The 15,743-nt window shown below is 38.9% G+C and overlaps 1 protein-coding gene across 11 annotated transcripts in view; it reads left to right on the forward strand.

The window, feature by feature from the left end:
• NFIA (nuclear factor I A) overlaps positions 1–15,743 on the forward strand; it is a 502,507-nt gene that overhangs the window by 154,238 nt on the left and 332,526 nt on the right. For 6 of the 11 annotated variants that reach the window (XM_006132338.5, XM_089780448.1, XM_089780447.1 and 3 more), the window contains exon 2: positions 10,808–11,339. In XM_006132338.5, coding sequence (XP_006132400.2) covers positions 10,808–11,339 — 532 coding nt within the window. The other 5 variants (XM_075936108.2, XM_075936109.2, XM_075936110.2 and 2 more) reach the window with 2 other exon arrangements.

A 15,743-nucleotide genomic window follows, 5' to 3' on the forward strand; every position in this document is an offset into this window, starting at 1 on the left:
GCAGATTTCCTCCCCCCCACCCTCCTAGCGCTTGCTCGGTTCCAAAAAGAAAAAAAAAGTGTACGTGCTCGGGTCTGTAAAAAGACGTCTGGCATCGGCAGCCAACCTAGCACAAAAGGAAGTGTCTAGACTTCGCGTGTAATTGACACACGCATTCTCTAATCCATGCGGCCAAAGCGTTCTGATGGACCAGAGCGCTGTCCAATGAGAGAGCAGCCTGAACAGTTGCAGCGTTCGAAATATCCCAAATGGGAGGGAAGCGGAGGGTGGGTTGGCCTCCTCCCCAACTCCCCCCTCCTTCCCCCAAAGTTCTCTGAGCTCAGTAGGGGCCAGTGTAGTTTCAAGCTGTCAAACCTGCTTCAAACTTCCGGATTTAGCAGAGCGCGCACACGCACAAAAGTGTTTCTGCTAGTTTAGCAAAATGCTGAGTTAGGGTGACTTGAAAACACACTTGTATGCGCGTGGCTTTGCCTTTTGCACGTTACACTAGAATGAAGGAATGCCAAGGTGATTAAACCACCCCTCCCCCTTCTCGTTGACATGCTTGTGAAAGAAACATCTGACAGCGTTTCTTATGGGGAGTCGAGAAGGCCCCCCTTCAGTTGTTGTTTTTTGATGTTATTTTGTCACTCTCCCTCAGTGTAGAATGGCTATTAGATTATTAGAGTAGAATGTTTAACTGGCCGTAGATGTCTTTGCACAAGGCAATGCTGACTGTTAACCGGGGCCAAAATTTAGGAAGATTTAGAAAGTGCTTTGAGAGAATAGCCCATGTTAATCCTTTGTCTGGTTGTTTATGGTTTTCTTAACCCATTAGTTACTGAATGGTGAATTGTGTGTGTTGAGGTGCAGGAGGTCTGTTTTGGATTTGTTCGCAGGCGACTGGCAGATGTTGTTAGAAAGTTAGTGGGGGGTGCGCGCGTGGGTGGCGGCGGGGTGGGTGTGGATTGGGGGAGAGAGAGGTAAAGCTAGCATGAGGAATATAAGTAACTCGGGACTGATGAATCTGTACGTTTCGTCCTATTACTAGTCTTCCCTGTGCGGAAGGTGAAAGTGTAATCAGTAACGCACTAACTTGGAGTGGGGCCCTGGACGTAAGTCCCTGACACAAGTCCAGTGGAAACCTACTCCAATAGCTTGTCTTGGAGATAGTAGCTGGCAGGCACTGACTTAAGATATCCGTCTCCTCTTTCCCTTGAGCGATGTAGGTTCTTAGTCCTGTTTGAAAGTTCCCTAGAACTAGAACTGGGCTTTTTTAACTCTTTGGAAATAACTCCTCAAGAGTTGACCTCTAAGTCTCCCCGTTTGCTACTTAAGGCAGATTTTGGTGTCACAAAATTAATACATGGCACTTAGTTGTGTACAAATTGCCTTCAAAGGGTCAGTGACCGTGACCTGAACCATTTGTTTTATTAATAGCTAGTGTTTTATGCCCAGAAAGTGGCTCGTAGTAACCAAAGTGCAACAAAGCTGGGGCGGGGGGAACTTCCTCCACGAAGTAAGTACCTGGCAAAGAAATTGTGCACAGTGTGAATACTGAGTATTATCCCAGTTCAGACTTCAGTACGTTTTGCACGCCAAAGTCTAAATCATACTTATACGGCCTCACCATTAAGTACCTCCGAAATGAGAGTTCAGATGTACGTATAAGTGAACTCTTATTGACGTAATTTATATATCTAAGAGGATTTCACTAACGCTGGCAAGGTAAAGTTTCTGCAAATAAAACATTGCAAATGCAATGCCGGGCAAAGTGCCAGCAAGAATGTGGATAGCAGGATCATGTCAGAAGTCTCTTTCGGTCTTCTTTTTTTTTTTAATCAGACAACCCGTTTCAAGGCAGATTATAGAACTTTCAAAAATACATGACCGAAGTCCCCCCCCCCCATTTCCAAAGTCTCCTTTCTAACACCTGATTTCCAGGTTTGCTTTAGTGCCTCGCTTATTTTGTTGTTATTAAGGAATTTGCTTTAAACTGTTTCCCCGCCCCCATTCCTGCGTGACTTTTAATAGCTTCTATACTCCCAGACAGTGATTTCTCTTGGACTCCACCCTCCAGATCCCGCCACACTTTGTTTGAATATTCCTGTTGGAACTTTCACTGGGCGAAAGGAGGTTCGGAGCCTGTTGGGGCCAGAAGTTGTGTGCAAAGCCTCCTTCTCTCCTACCTTTTATGTATGCTCATGATCCTAGAGTTTCTCAGCGTGGAGCCTAAGCGTGCACAATGTGTGCTGGATTCGGGAAAGCGGATGTGAAGGGGTTTGGTGCTGAACTTGGATGCAGCAGCCTCTGCCTAGAGGGCGCAAACAAGCGTCCCACGTCCAAAAGTCTTACGAAGGGCGCCAAAAGTTACTTAAGATAATATTGCTAACCACAAAAAGCTGGAAACCTTGGAGCTAGGCTGCCTGCCTGACTTTAGGGGCCCGATCCCACATCCCTCTTGAACTTAGCATGCCTGTGGAGTTCATTATCCTGGAGTGACTCCTGAAACTCTATGGTGGCTTGTAGTTGAGTTGAACTGGAACGCAGGATTGTACCCCAAAATAGAAATTACCCCCACCGACTCACTTGATTCTTAACATTACTTTTTGTTTAAATAAATGAGATCTTACTGTGTGTATCACAAGATTCGTGCTGCAGGGCTCTAAATAGGGGCAAATGTAAACTTCATAGTAGCACAAGAAAGTTGTAATAAGTTATAGAAGAGTTTTGATTTATTTTTTAAGGTATGCGCTCTGTGTGTCAGGTACTGAGCTTGCTGTCAGCCAGAAACTTCAGTTGAGGAAACTTGGAGAGCAATGAAGTGATATATAGTAGCAAATATTTAGCTGAAAGTGTTTCTTGTCATTATTTGACTAACAGTTACAACCCCTTTTATCAAAAGAAAGCACTGAGTGAAAACAGCTCATTGTTCGGTTAGTTCAGGGCATCTCCAGTTAAATAAAGGCTTGTAGAGAGCTTCCATCAAACATTGCCCTTATTAAACACCAAACATCTATTTTCAGTCAGCAATTTAGTGACGTAGTAGTGAGGGAACAGAAATTAGGAAAAATCATTCAGTTTTAAGGAGATAATTTGTGTTAGTTTTTCTTACACCCGATTTCCTGACAGAGCCTTTTCTTTTATCTGCAAGAGCAAAAGGGACTAAAACTCCTGAACTTGATTTTACAAGGGGTTACATTTTGAAATGCAGCACCTGCATTTCCCATCCACGCGAGATTTTTGCGGTGTTTTTTTGTGGCGTCTCTTTTCCTTTGGGTGTGTGTGTTATGAATGGATGTGGCGCTGTAAGTGTCTGCAGGCTGCTGCTCGTTGGGAAGAGGAAGAGGAGAAAGAATCTTCCATGCAGGAGATATATTGATGTTAGACCGGAGAGAAAAATATAAGACTCAATACACGAGAAAGGCTAGCTGCCTGGAAACTTTCCAAACCCAAAAAACCAAATCGTTCCTTGTGCCAAAACAGAACGTTATAGCCTAAATAAGTGGTAGGAGGCTCGTTTCTATTTTAAGTGCTTTACTCTTACTTTGGGGGGGAGGAGGATAAATGCAGAGCACACTCATGAGGTTGTGCATTTTTAAACTAAGCATCCCTTATCATAAAGTGTTTTTATATAAAATAACAATCACATGCCAAGAGACATTTAAAAAGTTTTGAACACATTTTACCACCCCCACCCCTATTCTGTCTTGCAAGGGACTTTACTTTAAAAGACGTTCCAATTGCTAAACTATTTATGATCCTGAACCGTACTAAGGTGTGCAGATCTTTTCTTAATTAAAAAACAAACAAACAGCCCTAGCGGACTGCACCCACTGCAGGGCTTATAACTTATTCGCTTCAACAGTTCAGAAAAAAAATCTGTGAAGCTTCCACGTGTAAAAAAACAGCCAACTTCAAGACCTCCTCTAATGAACACGGTGCCTGCAAAAAAGTTTTGAGTTTACGATGCGTAATTAAATATATCCCTCTCTTCCGAGGAGCGTCTGCAAGGCCAACAGCTGCCCCCAAAATGTTCCCAGACTTTTGCATCTGCGGCGCTACAGACGCAGTACAGAGGCTGCACAAGCGGTAGCCCTCTAAAAGCTCTTTCTTGGCGAGCTCGGGGAAGTTCCTCCCGTCCTTTTAGGCCCTCTCCTTGATAGCCTTTGAAAGGAGCGAGGCGGGCGGGTGGGGGTGGGGGGCTAGCAATGTGGAAAAGTAGTTTTGTTTGCTCAGGCACATCCTGTACAGTGCGTAGCCTATAGCTGCCCGTGAGTCCTGCCTGTAACTGCTTCTGCCTGCGTTACCCAGTAATGCACTGAGAGCGGGGATCGGGGATAGGGGAGGGCTGGCCGAGCAGAGCACTGCAGCCCCTCTCCCCTCCCCTCCCTCCCCCGGGCAAGGCAGCCAGCGAGCTGCTGCTGCTCTTGGTGCGGTGCAGAGCGGAGCAGGAGCAGGAGGCGCGCGCTGGCAGGTTCCCGGGGAGCCTGGCCTCGCTGCTGGAAGCTGGGGGTGGGTGGGAAGCGTGTGCTATGCCTTTAACGCCTGTGTACAGTAGACATGTATAGTGTGTAGTGTAGGGGAAAGTCTAGGCGGGGTTAAAGTTCAGCTCATGGAGCTGCTCAGCGCTCGCTGCAGTTTAGCAGAGTTGGAAATGTGAAAGCAAGAAGCAGGCTAGGTTCTCCCCCCCTCTTTCTCTCTCCCTCTCTCTCTTTCTCTCTCTCTCTCCCTTTCTTTCTCTCTCTCTCTCTCTCTCTCTCTTTCTTTCACACACACACACACACACACACACACACACATACACACACACACCTCCAAACCACAAAAACCCCCACCGCAGTCATGTATTCTCCTCTCTGTCTCACCCAGGTAAGCAGCTCTTCGGATGCATTTGGGGCTGGTTTGGCTGGGTGGTGGGTGTGTGTCTGCGCTGGGGGTGGGGTGGGGTGGCGCGCGAGGGGGGGGGGGGATACAGCTTCAAGAAAAGTAACTTTGTTTCCACATTGGGTTGCATTCCTCTTCTTGCACGGCCATTTGTGTAGGCACATGGCTAATGGCGCCTACTTATTAATGGTTTAATTAATATTGGTAGTGGGGTTTTTCTGCTTCGAGGCAATTTTTTTGGCGGGGCGGGGGAGGGGGAAGGGAGACCTGCACGTGCTTAGCAGGGTTGCAGCCCAGGACATGCTTGGTCATCTGCAGTCAATACTCACTGTTTGTGCTTCCGATGAGAGTAATGCATGAAAACATAAGCTGTGCTCAGGCTTGTTTTTTTAATGTAGCATTAAAAAGCTGCTGCATTTTCTATTTTAAGACGTAAGGTTTGCATAGTCTACATTGATTTCCCTCCCTGAAGTCCACACTTCTGTTTTTAAGGGTATGGTTGGTAGATACGGTTAAGGTTTGCCTATGAGTATTTGTTACGTTGTCCATGCCTAGACCTATAGCTATATACATAGCGCCTACGCATAGATCTGCAGCTATATACATTGCCCTGATCTATAGCCATGTATATAAAAAATACACATTGCACCCATGCAGAGACGTATGGTTGCACGTACTGCACTCCTGCATAGGTCTACAGCTGGACATTCACTGTACTCTCGTGCACAGCTCTATAGCTGTAAGTAGCCTGCAGCCGTGCATAGATCTACAGCTCCAGACACTGCACCCCAGGCACAATCTGTAGTTGCAGCCTCCGTTGGTCGAGCTCGTCCTGCTCCCTGTAAATGTCCTGCCTTGTCACTTTCCCGGGTGTCACAGTTGCCTGGATGTTAAGGGGCGCGGGGGAAGTTTGCATTGCAAGTTCAGTCCGTGCTTCCCACAATGTTGCTCGTGCCCTGAGGGTGGCAAAGTTGCCTCTCTGTGTTATTTTTAACATGATTATTCCAAATGCCTTTCCCCTCTGCATACTCCCCCTTGTATTGCCCTGGATCTCTGCAGTTGAAGCTGGTGTGCTGACGCTCAGCCCTAGACTTGCCCTCCATTCCGGACGGTCTCTTCCTTTCACAGCTGCTGCGCTAGCTGCTGCTGCTCCAGCTCCGCTAAACTGCTCAGGACTTCGGGCAACTTTTCTTCCCAACCTTCTCTCCCTCCCTCCCTCTATACCTCCTCAGGCAAGGGATTGCGCTTTTGCAGCTTCAGATCCGGTGGTGGCATTTTTCATTTTTAATTTCACTATTAAAAGGCATGAAGCTGAAGCGAGATGTGATTTTTGTTCTCTCCAAAGCTTTCTCTCCCCTGTATATAACTCTGTAATCCTGTCTGGGATTTAGTTGCCTTCTAGTCTGACTATTCTTCATAAGGAGGATAATTTCTATTTAGTTCCAATTAAGTACCTTCTTCCCTCCCTTTTAATCCAGGTTATTGCAAGCATTAAATTGTACACCTTCAATTAGCAGAACAGTTTGAATGAGGAAATACTTTGTGGTGGACTCAGACCCAAGTCTATTTCCTGCTATATAGGATTCTGAGAACGTTATTCCTATTATTTTAGATATACATACACATATATATCTCCCCTCAAATTATTTTCTCTCTAGAATGGCTGATTCCTACCATAGGAATGGATAGCTCTCAGAAGTAGCCTGAATACCTTTAAAAGTTTTCTCTCCATATATTGATGCATTTGTGATTATTGTATCCAAAGTGACTGTAGGTTGGAAATTTACCATGGTAGTAATCTTACCGTTGATTGTAGGCAGAAGGTAGATAAAATGAAATAGGCTTGTGAGCTACAGTGAAATGGAGGAGGGGGGAGTTCAAACCATGTACCTTTCTGGTCAAAGTTTATTAATGTAACTTGTAAATATCTACTACTGTTTCAGGTATTGGACAATTGGTAATAACATAACTTTCATAGAAGCAGCCATATACTATTCTCTTTTCAAACTGCATGCAAGTAATCCTGTTTTAGTAGGCCCAGTGGGACATTAAAAAGAAGACTTATGATAAATTTGGGATATTTTATAGTATTGACCATCGTGTCATTCTGTTCCAAAATTCTTGCCTTCTTGTTGCAGATTTGGAAAAGTAGTTTAGGAATTGAGATGCCCTCTTTAAAAACTCCACATTGAGAATGGAACAATTATGTGGTTCTATCATTATACACACAAAGTATATACGAAATCATTAATAAGGGCTTCATTTTTTTTTCTTGACAGAATTAACAAAAGATTTATATATAGAGAGATATGTACGTTTTGAAATAAGTGCTTTTTAAAGTTTTGGCTCAGTTTTAGAGGCAAAACCTTAGAAAGTGGATTAAAAAATGGTCATAAAACACATTAGTTAAATGTAATCGAAATGACATAACTATGTACCTGATATAGAGTTTTGTATAATTTATAAGTAAAATAGATATATCATTTGTTTCACTCCCTTACTGAATATCCAGAAAATATTTTGGATACTCATGTAGCTCTATAGATTTATGAACAAACATTTCTAGGAACATGGCTTGTAGAAATGTTGCCCTCGCTATATCTGACTTATTTTCAAACACATTCACATAAAAATCTTATGTAAAACAATTACTCTAAAGCATCACTTTATTTCTTTTAATTCTGATCTGGATTTTCACACTTTTTTGTCAGTAGATTTTATAGTTTTTAAGAGTACGTGATGATTTTTATAAACATATAGTTGTGAGGCCCAGCTTTTAGATGCAGAATGTGCTTTGAAGCACAATATTGACAAATTGTGAGAAAGTTTTAAGATAAAAACTACTTTTTATCACCGTCTTTTAAAAAATCGTATGAAATACATTCATGATGCCTTTTATTTTTTAGAATAACATTTAATTGTTAAAGGAGATAATAATGTCTTTAAACTAAACTATTGAAATATTTTTTTACTTCACCTGAGAAACAACAAAAATAATCTTATTTCCTTTAAATCTTTAAATATTGCTGTGATCATGTGATCAGACCTGCACATTTATGAACAGTCGCTCTTGCATTGCTACATTTTTGGTATTATAATATTGAAACAACTTTATTGTGTAGAATGAAACATCAAATTTGGCTGGATTGGTAGTGGATTCCTTTATCCCTGTTCATTTTTTGCTAATACCTTGTCACTGAGATTTAGGTAGGTTGATTTTAAAGGGGAATATGTTTATGAAGATAGTTAGAAATACTGGTCGAGTTAGTGTATCAGTTTTCTGTTCTTGAGTTAACCTTTTTGCTTAGTGTATCTTATTTTGAAAAATCACATTGGACTATTTATGTGATTATGTTATGTGTTTATATATATGGTGTAGTATATAGCTGTTTAATACAGACTAAGAACTGCTTAAAATTACAGCCTACTCTTTAGGCCATCTAATGGTTCTGAGTTCTTTTAAAGTCATTTCCATCCTGTTTCTTTCCTTTTCTCCCTCTTTAAGATTTTCTGTTATCTTTAAGACTAAAAGAATAGTATTTTGGATAGTATCTAGCCTGTGTCCAAAAAAGTCATGATTATATAAGATCAGTCAATAAAAAGTAATGTTGAAAGCAGAATATTAAATATTTCTGCATAAACCAAGATGTATTTAGAATTTGTTAATGCTTAAAACGATCCTCCATTTCAACGTCGTTCTTTTCAGTACTTGTGTGTATACCCTAGTAGATAAACTTTGACTTAGCGGAAGGCCTTTTCACACTCTCGGCTCTTCTTAATGGGGAGGGGAGTGAAGAACGTTAAGGATCAGAAGGGTATTCTTTTTAACAGCTTATGGTGACCTGCCTGTTTTTTACCTTGTTTCTTCTAAAGCTATTTTTCATTTGTGAAAGTACAGCTTACATGTGTTATGTTTGCTGCCTTTCTCTTGCTTCTTGAAACTACTGCCTAAAAGCTAGTAGCAATTTTTTTTTTACTTTACTGAAATTTGAAACCAGGATCTTCTCTAGTAGAGGGGGAAAAATGTCACACGCCAAAGTAATTTATTGCATTTTACTTATTATATTTTAGTAACCATTCATATTCGTAATGACTCCCGCACTGGTGTGCTGTGTTGAACTACCTTTCATTTTCTGTTTTTTTCTAATAATCTCCGTTTTTCTAAAACATCGAAAGGTGTTTACCTATTTTAATAGTTACATTTTAGGTTGCGCATAGAATACATGCAATTATGCTATTTAGAAATCTAATATACGGTTTTGAATTCTGTCAGGAATTTGCTACAATAATGTTCTTATCACTGATTTATCGTTTTTGTTTGTATTTATTTGAGCAGCAAAGCCAATTTAAAAACATAAGCCATTGGAGCTGTAGAAGAAGTACATTTTAACAATGTTATTTTTGATGATATAAAATTATTTTGGTACATGACATAGTCTACTGAGTGAATGTAAAAGAAGAAATTCAGTTAAATCCCCTCCCCCCTCCAATCCTCTATCACTTTGCAAGAATGGACATAAATTAGAATTTAATATGGAAAGCTTTGTGCGATTTCAGGTTTTTTGTTTTTTTGCCCTGTGGGACCCAATCCTGTAAATGGTAGTAACTTCGTTCATGGGACTAGTTCCTTCGACCTCATAAGTGAATTTAGTCCCTTGCATAAGAATTGGGTCCTCAAAATGTATATGCTTTTCTATAGGTAGTGTGACATATCATAACAGTATTACATAGAGAAACGTAACAAGCAGAATATAGTGAATTATAACGTATTTTGATATCCCTGTCTGATTTATGTTTATTTGTTTAAAACGTTAAATATATGGAACTTTTTTAACATATTTAGTCAAGTTCAAGAAACTTTTTAACAGTGATTATTTCCGTCTGAATAAACTTAAAAAATTGTTACTAAAGGCAAGCAATGTCCTCAGGTGGAAAAAAGAATTATAAACGTGGTAAATCCCTTTAAAATATATTAAGAAAAATAAACCAAAATGTATTAACAAAAATAAATCATTTTCTGAGTTTGGATCTCTCTGGCAATGCCTTCATATATATATAGAGGGTTCCCCCCTCTCTCTTTTTAATAGAAGGCAAGGAGAAATTTGTCTTATACTCTTGGCACAATATCAGATTTATAATTTTTGGTAAGATACATATACACCAAACAATTTTTTGAATTATAAGGGTAGAGTTTTCTAAGTTTTAATTCTGGAGAAATTTGCAAATTAGTTACATTATTTACCATTTCTAGTGGTCCAGTAAACATAGAGATTAGAAGCACCCTGTATTGTAGTATAAAACAGTTTATGTTGAAATTTTATGACCCTGCAGATTACCATTTCCAAATATGTCTTTGGGAAAGTTTTGCTGTATTTCAGACTTCCCCATACAAACATTGATTGGCATCCAAATGTTTAGAAATTGCCAATTTGGCGGGCATATGCTGGCTACACCACAAGCAGCAGGGTCAGGGAGAGAGCGATGTAAGATATGCATTCCTTGAAAATGGATTGAGGTCACTACACTTACATATTTGTAAACTTTTATTTCAGTTTTTAGTATTTTTAAGTTTTGGAACTGTCTCTGCTAGCTACAGAATCTTCCTCACTTACATATATTTTAGTTGTTTTCTATCCTCTGTGATATGGTGTTATAGTCTGTTGGCTGATATAATACTGGGAAAGAGTTTATCTACTGATAGGTATATCTCTCTATATGGTATATGTGTAACTCTGTATATATGTTTATATATGTGTGGATTACATAAGTAATTGTATTTTCTGCACTGTGTAGTATATACACATTGTCATTACTTAATTTACACTTCTAGTGAATGTTCATTTCTTGTGTGTTAAAGTATTACTTTAAGGAAGTATTTTGAACCTTGTGTCTGATTCGTGTTTTCATGACATCCATATAATTCTTTTATCATTTTTTCCAGGATGAATTTCATCCCTTCATTGAAGCACTTCTGCCTCATGTCCGAGCATTTGCGTACACGTGGTTCAACCTGCAAGCCCGAAAACGAAAATACTTCAAAAAACATGAAAAACGCATGTCAAAAGAGGAAGAGAGAGCAGTGAAGGATGAACTGCTTAGCGAAAAACCTGAGGTCAAACAAAAGTGGGCATCCAGACTTTTGGCAAAGCTTCGGAAAGATATCAGGCCTGAGTACCGAGAGGATTTTGTTCTCACAGTCACAGGAAAAAAGCCTCCATGTTGTGTTCTTTCCAATCCTGACCAGAAGGGCAAGATGAGAAGAATTGACTGCCTACGGCAGGCAGATAAGGTCTGGAGGTTGGACCTTGTTATGGTGATTTTATTTAAAGGTATTCCGCTCGAAAGTACTGATGGCGAACGCCTTGTAAAGTCCCCACAGTGCTCTAATCCAGGGCTGTGCGTACAGCCACATCATATAGGAGTTTCTGTTAAGGAACTCGATTTATATTTGGCATACTTTGTGCACGCAGCAGGTAAGTGCATTTATGCAAAGTTGTCCAACTTTCTGTGTGTTTACAATCCACTGCTGTACCATCTGAATTGACTGTCATGACCAGTCAGAGACCGTATGAGTCAGTATTTGAACTTGGGAGAATATGTGCCATGTAAATGTGGCTGGCAGCATGGTTTTTACTCCAGTTCCGGGCCTAACCAGTCAGAGAGTCTATACCACTGTTCTCTTGTGAATGGACAAGAGTTCTCCCACTTTCTGTTGCCTTTAAGAAGTAGTAGTGTCAAGATATGTTAGTTTTCTAATATCTAACAGAAATCAAATGTTTGGCACATCTAAACTGCTTTAAGAAGTGGCTGACATGAATATTAGCACAGGAAATGTTAAAGGCTGTTCTTTAGAACTGTCTAGAGGCATGTTTAAAATGGACCTTATGGAGGAAGAAGGTGGCTGAACATTTTTTAAAATTTTGTATGTGTGTGGTGACATATAACGAATAAATTCAGAGAAATAAAAGTGTCAAAAGCCCAGTGGTGGTAAGACCCAATGAGTGTTTTCAGCTCATATTTACATGGGTGATGAGTGTAGGTGTTCAGCGCCTTGCAAGATTAGTCCCAAGAGAAAAAATAAGAAATTGCATAAATATATAAATGAAACAGCGCCAGTGTGGATTATGGCTAAAATAAATGTATGTGTTATCAAGTGGGAAAAGTAAAGTCATCAGGAAAAATGTTACTAACATACAATAAATGAATACATTTAGAATCTGACTGATACTAAGAACTGACGGCTTGTTGGACAATATTGCATTCAGGAGAGCAGAAATACCTTTACATGTCATAAAATTCGCTTTCTTGTCTGTGACTCCAATGCAAACCACACCCTGCCTGTGAATATTAATATATTGAGAGGCTACTTAGTTGGTAAAGTGGATCAAATAACATACTGTAGCATTTCTTTTCATTTTATTTCAGACAGAATTGCTTTGTATGAAATGTTAGTCCTAAGTTTTTGGAGCTTGTTGACGTTTCATATAATGTACTAGTATCATTAGATTTCATTCACAGTAGTAATTAAAACCTGAGGGCTGGAGGGAGTTGAAGGCGCAGGGTGTGGGGGAAGTGAACAAAAAAAAGTCAGTGGACTTTTATCAGTAGAAACTTAAATAAATAAATAAATAAATAAGAAGTCTTGCATCTATCCAGTATTCTTTTGGAGGTGATACATAGAGTGCTGACTATCTGAAAGTTGTCTGCAGTAAATCAGTATTTGTTGCAATACATCATATCACTTCGGGAACTTTATTGATATATGCTATAGTTAGATATTCATTTGGATATTATTGTGGTATTTTACATAGTTAAGCTATGAAATTTTCGTAATTAGATGTGATTTGATAATCACACAACACATTTCTGGAGAAGAAAATGTAGGCAAATATTATAGGCAGATTGATTTATTTTCTACATGGTATGGTGGGAATGACCAATTCATGTAGACTTACATTTAGCAGTAATATTGTTTAGTTAGTGTCATATTTCATGAATTAAATGCAGGCGTCTGAAAAGCACTGTAAATTGTCAGAAGAAACCAGTGACCTCCTACCTTAAAAATGTGAATGCACTTTATCCTTTTTGTCTGTCATTCTGTATGTGTCTAGATAGAATATGGTTGTGAGACGGAGACAGATTAGCAGCTAAACTAAGTGCATATGTAATATAAGGAGGCCTGAAGTGACAGGGTTTTTTGTTGAGGAAATCACACATTAGCTGTTTGAAGACACTAATAATATTTTGATTAGCAGCATTCCATTTTATCAATATGACAGTGGTAACCAGTGGCAGTGATTAGTGAACCCTTGATAATTTCTGTGTTCATCAAAAACTGCGGTTGCACTTACTGTTCTTTGGACTAAACTTTTGCCACAGGAACTTAAACATTAGACTTAATCTTTCTTTATTTAAATATAGCCCCTTTTAAACTGCAAATCTCTCACTGCTGTTTAATGATTGTATATATTACGTTAAACTGATATTGCTGTCATTTGTGCTAGGATGTTAGTAAATATAATCATAAGGCAAGGTCAAATTATATTTAGGAACTCTGCAGTGTAGTATTTGTCTTAAAAAGACAAAATGAAAGCATCATGGATCAGGCTACCTTTTTGGTTTTTTGTTTTCCTCTGATATATCCCATGATTCTTCTGTACACCTGAATGCTGGCCAACTCAACGGTGATTGGTTCTCAGAGAACCGCAGTAATGGCAGCTAATGCTGTGTGCGCAACAGGAAAATGACAAAAGAAAATAGTGAGCGTCCTTTGTCTCAGAATATTTCAGACTTGATTTCAGAGATTTACAGACCTGTTATTTATGCCGTGGAAGTTGCCAACACAAATATTAGGTAGGTTGGTCAACTTACATATAGCTGATTTGACAGGCATCTGCTATCGTGCAGAAGATTTGTAAACACTAAACAATGTTTTTACCTCCTTAAAAGTTTTGAGAAGTTGCCAGTGTTGGCAGGAGGCAGAGACTTTGAAACGTGCTTTAAGATATGTGCCAAAACCATTGTGGCCTTTTCACCTATAGTGCTCGCTTCTATTTATTTATTTATTTATTTATTTATGTGAGTGATTTGATTTTGTTTCACAATGCCTTATTCTAGAAAATTTTGACAGTGAGATGTTCCTTTCCATCTAAACATATACAATAATTATTGCTTTGAGTCCAGGCTTCCTCTTTAGTTGGGCACTCTCATCCATTAAGAGAATACATATGCTTGTTTTAAATAATGCTTCTGACAAAGCACATTCAGCTGCAGAAATGAATTATTCTCTTTTAAGAAATACCGTATAGACAACAAGAAAACTTAAGTATGTGACTACGTAAATTGCATGCCATCTTTGTAAGAAAACAGGGACTCCCGGTGTTTTCTGAATTATAAGATGACCAAAAATGTATTGAAATATAGAGCATCAACTTCAATTTGCAGCTTGTAACCTGTTTAAGAAAAGCACTTTCATATCCTTAACTTGTGTTTGCTTTTAAATTTTCATTTATTCTGCACGTGTATCAAATGACAACTTGGAAACCACTGTGGCAAACCGTTTTCTTTGTGGGAGTGTAACAGTAAAGCTAATTTATGACTAGTACTTTACCAGATGATCTGTATCAGAGTCTACAATAAACCAGGCACGTGCCAAGGTCACAATTTAAGTTGTTAAGGTCATAACCTTAGCCACCAGGCATTTGACCTTTTAGATAAAGTTAACCTTTGTTCATTAGTAAGCACTCAACCAAGAACTTTCTTGAGTCTTTTACTGCTTCAGAGTTACTTCTGCTAATGTGTTCAGATTGTAGAAAAGATTCACAGCTGAAGTAGTTAAATTTTCTGAGAGGTCAGAGTTTTCAGACTTCTTTAGTGGACAAAGCTAGGTTGTAATCTATAGGCCACAAAATGATAACAATGCAATGTTTGATTATTTTTAACAGACGTTATCCATTTAGCTAAGAATTAAAGCTAGTTAGAAATTTGCCACTCACAATCTTTAATCTTTCAGAAGAACATTTCAATATGGTAATTTTTAATAAATCTGAGATTTTTTTATTTAAATCATTTTACTGATTTTAAAATAGCATAAAAAAATGAACCCGAGCTGGAAATAAGAAGTCTAATGTATTTGTATAACTGAAAGTTCACTGAGCACTGAAATACCTTTTGTGGATAATTTATTCTGTAATAATACATATATATATATACAGGACTTTAAACTTAAAATAGACACATTTTATGCCGTAGTTGATGGTGCTTTATACTTAGGCTGTAATAAAGGAGTATTAACTGAAATAATGGACATGCAAGAAATATACTTTCATGTACTCAGATTATCAGTGTAAGTATCTTTTCGTTCCAAGTTAGAAAGGTACATAACACTTTGTGCCACCATCTTTTACTGCAGTTGTTATTGATTGTTACTGCATTAATTCTGTTAATAGCTTCAGTTGTTCAGTATGTATCTGTAATGTGGAAGGTGTTCTAACAGTACTCTACATCATGAAAAGAGCTGTCACAGCATCCTAAACCCCTGCTCTGCAAAAGTACAGTGTTTTACAGTGTAAAGTGCTACCAGTGTCCACAGCATTACACCATATTGTTTACTTAATGTTGTAGTGACAGCTCATTTTTAATTATTTAGGTTACTTTCTTGGGTTTCTCTGAGACACCATTGATTATTTAATTTAAATCAAAAGAAATATTCCACTGCTATTATTTGATGCATTTTGGTTTTATTTTGGCTACATTATTGCCATTCCATCGTACAGATAGCCACGATATGCAGATTGGCCAGATGGTCATGTTAACAGATTGAGAACCCACTTCCCACTGCTAAAGAGCAGGTGTAAGATCAGTAGGGTTTTTTTTCC

This window comes from Pelodiscus sinensis, chromosome 9 (genome assembly GCF_052426305.1).
Source record: "Pelodiscus sinensis isolate ZL-2025 chromosome 9, ASM5242630v1, whole genome shotgun sequence".
Taxonomy (NCBI): domain Eukaryota; kingdom Metazoa; phylum Chordata; order Testudines; family Trionychidae; genus Pelodiscus; species Pelodiscus sinensis.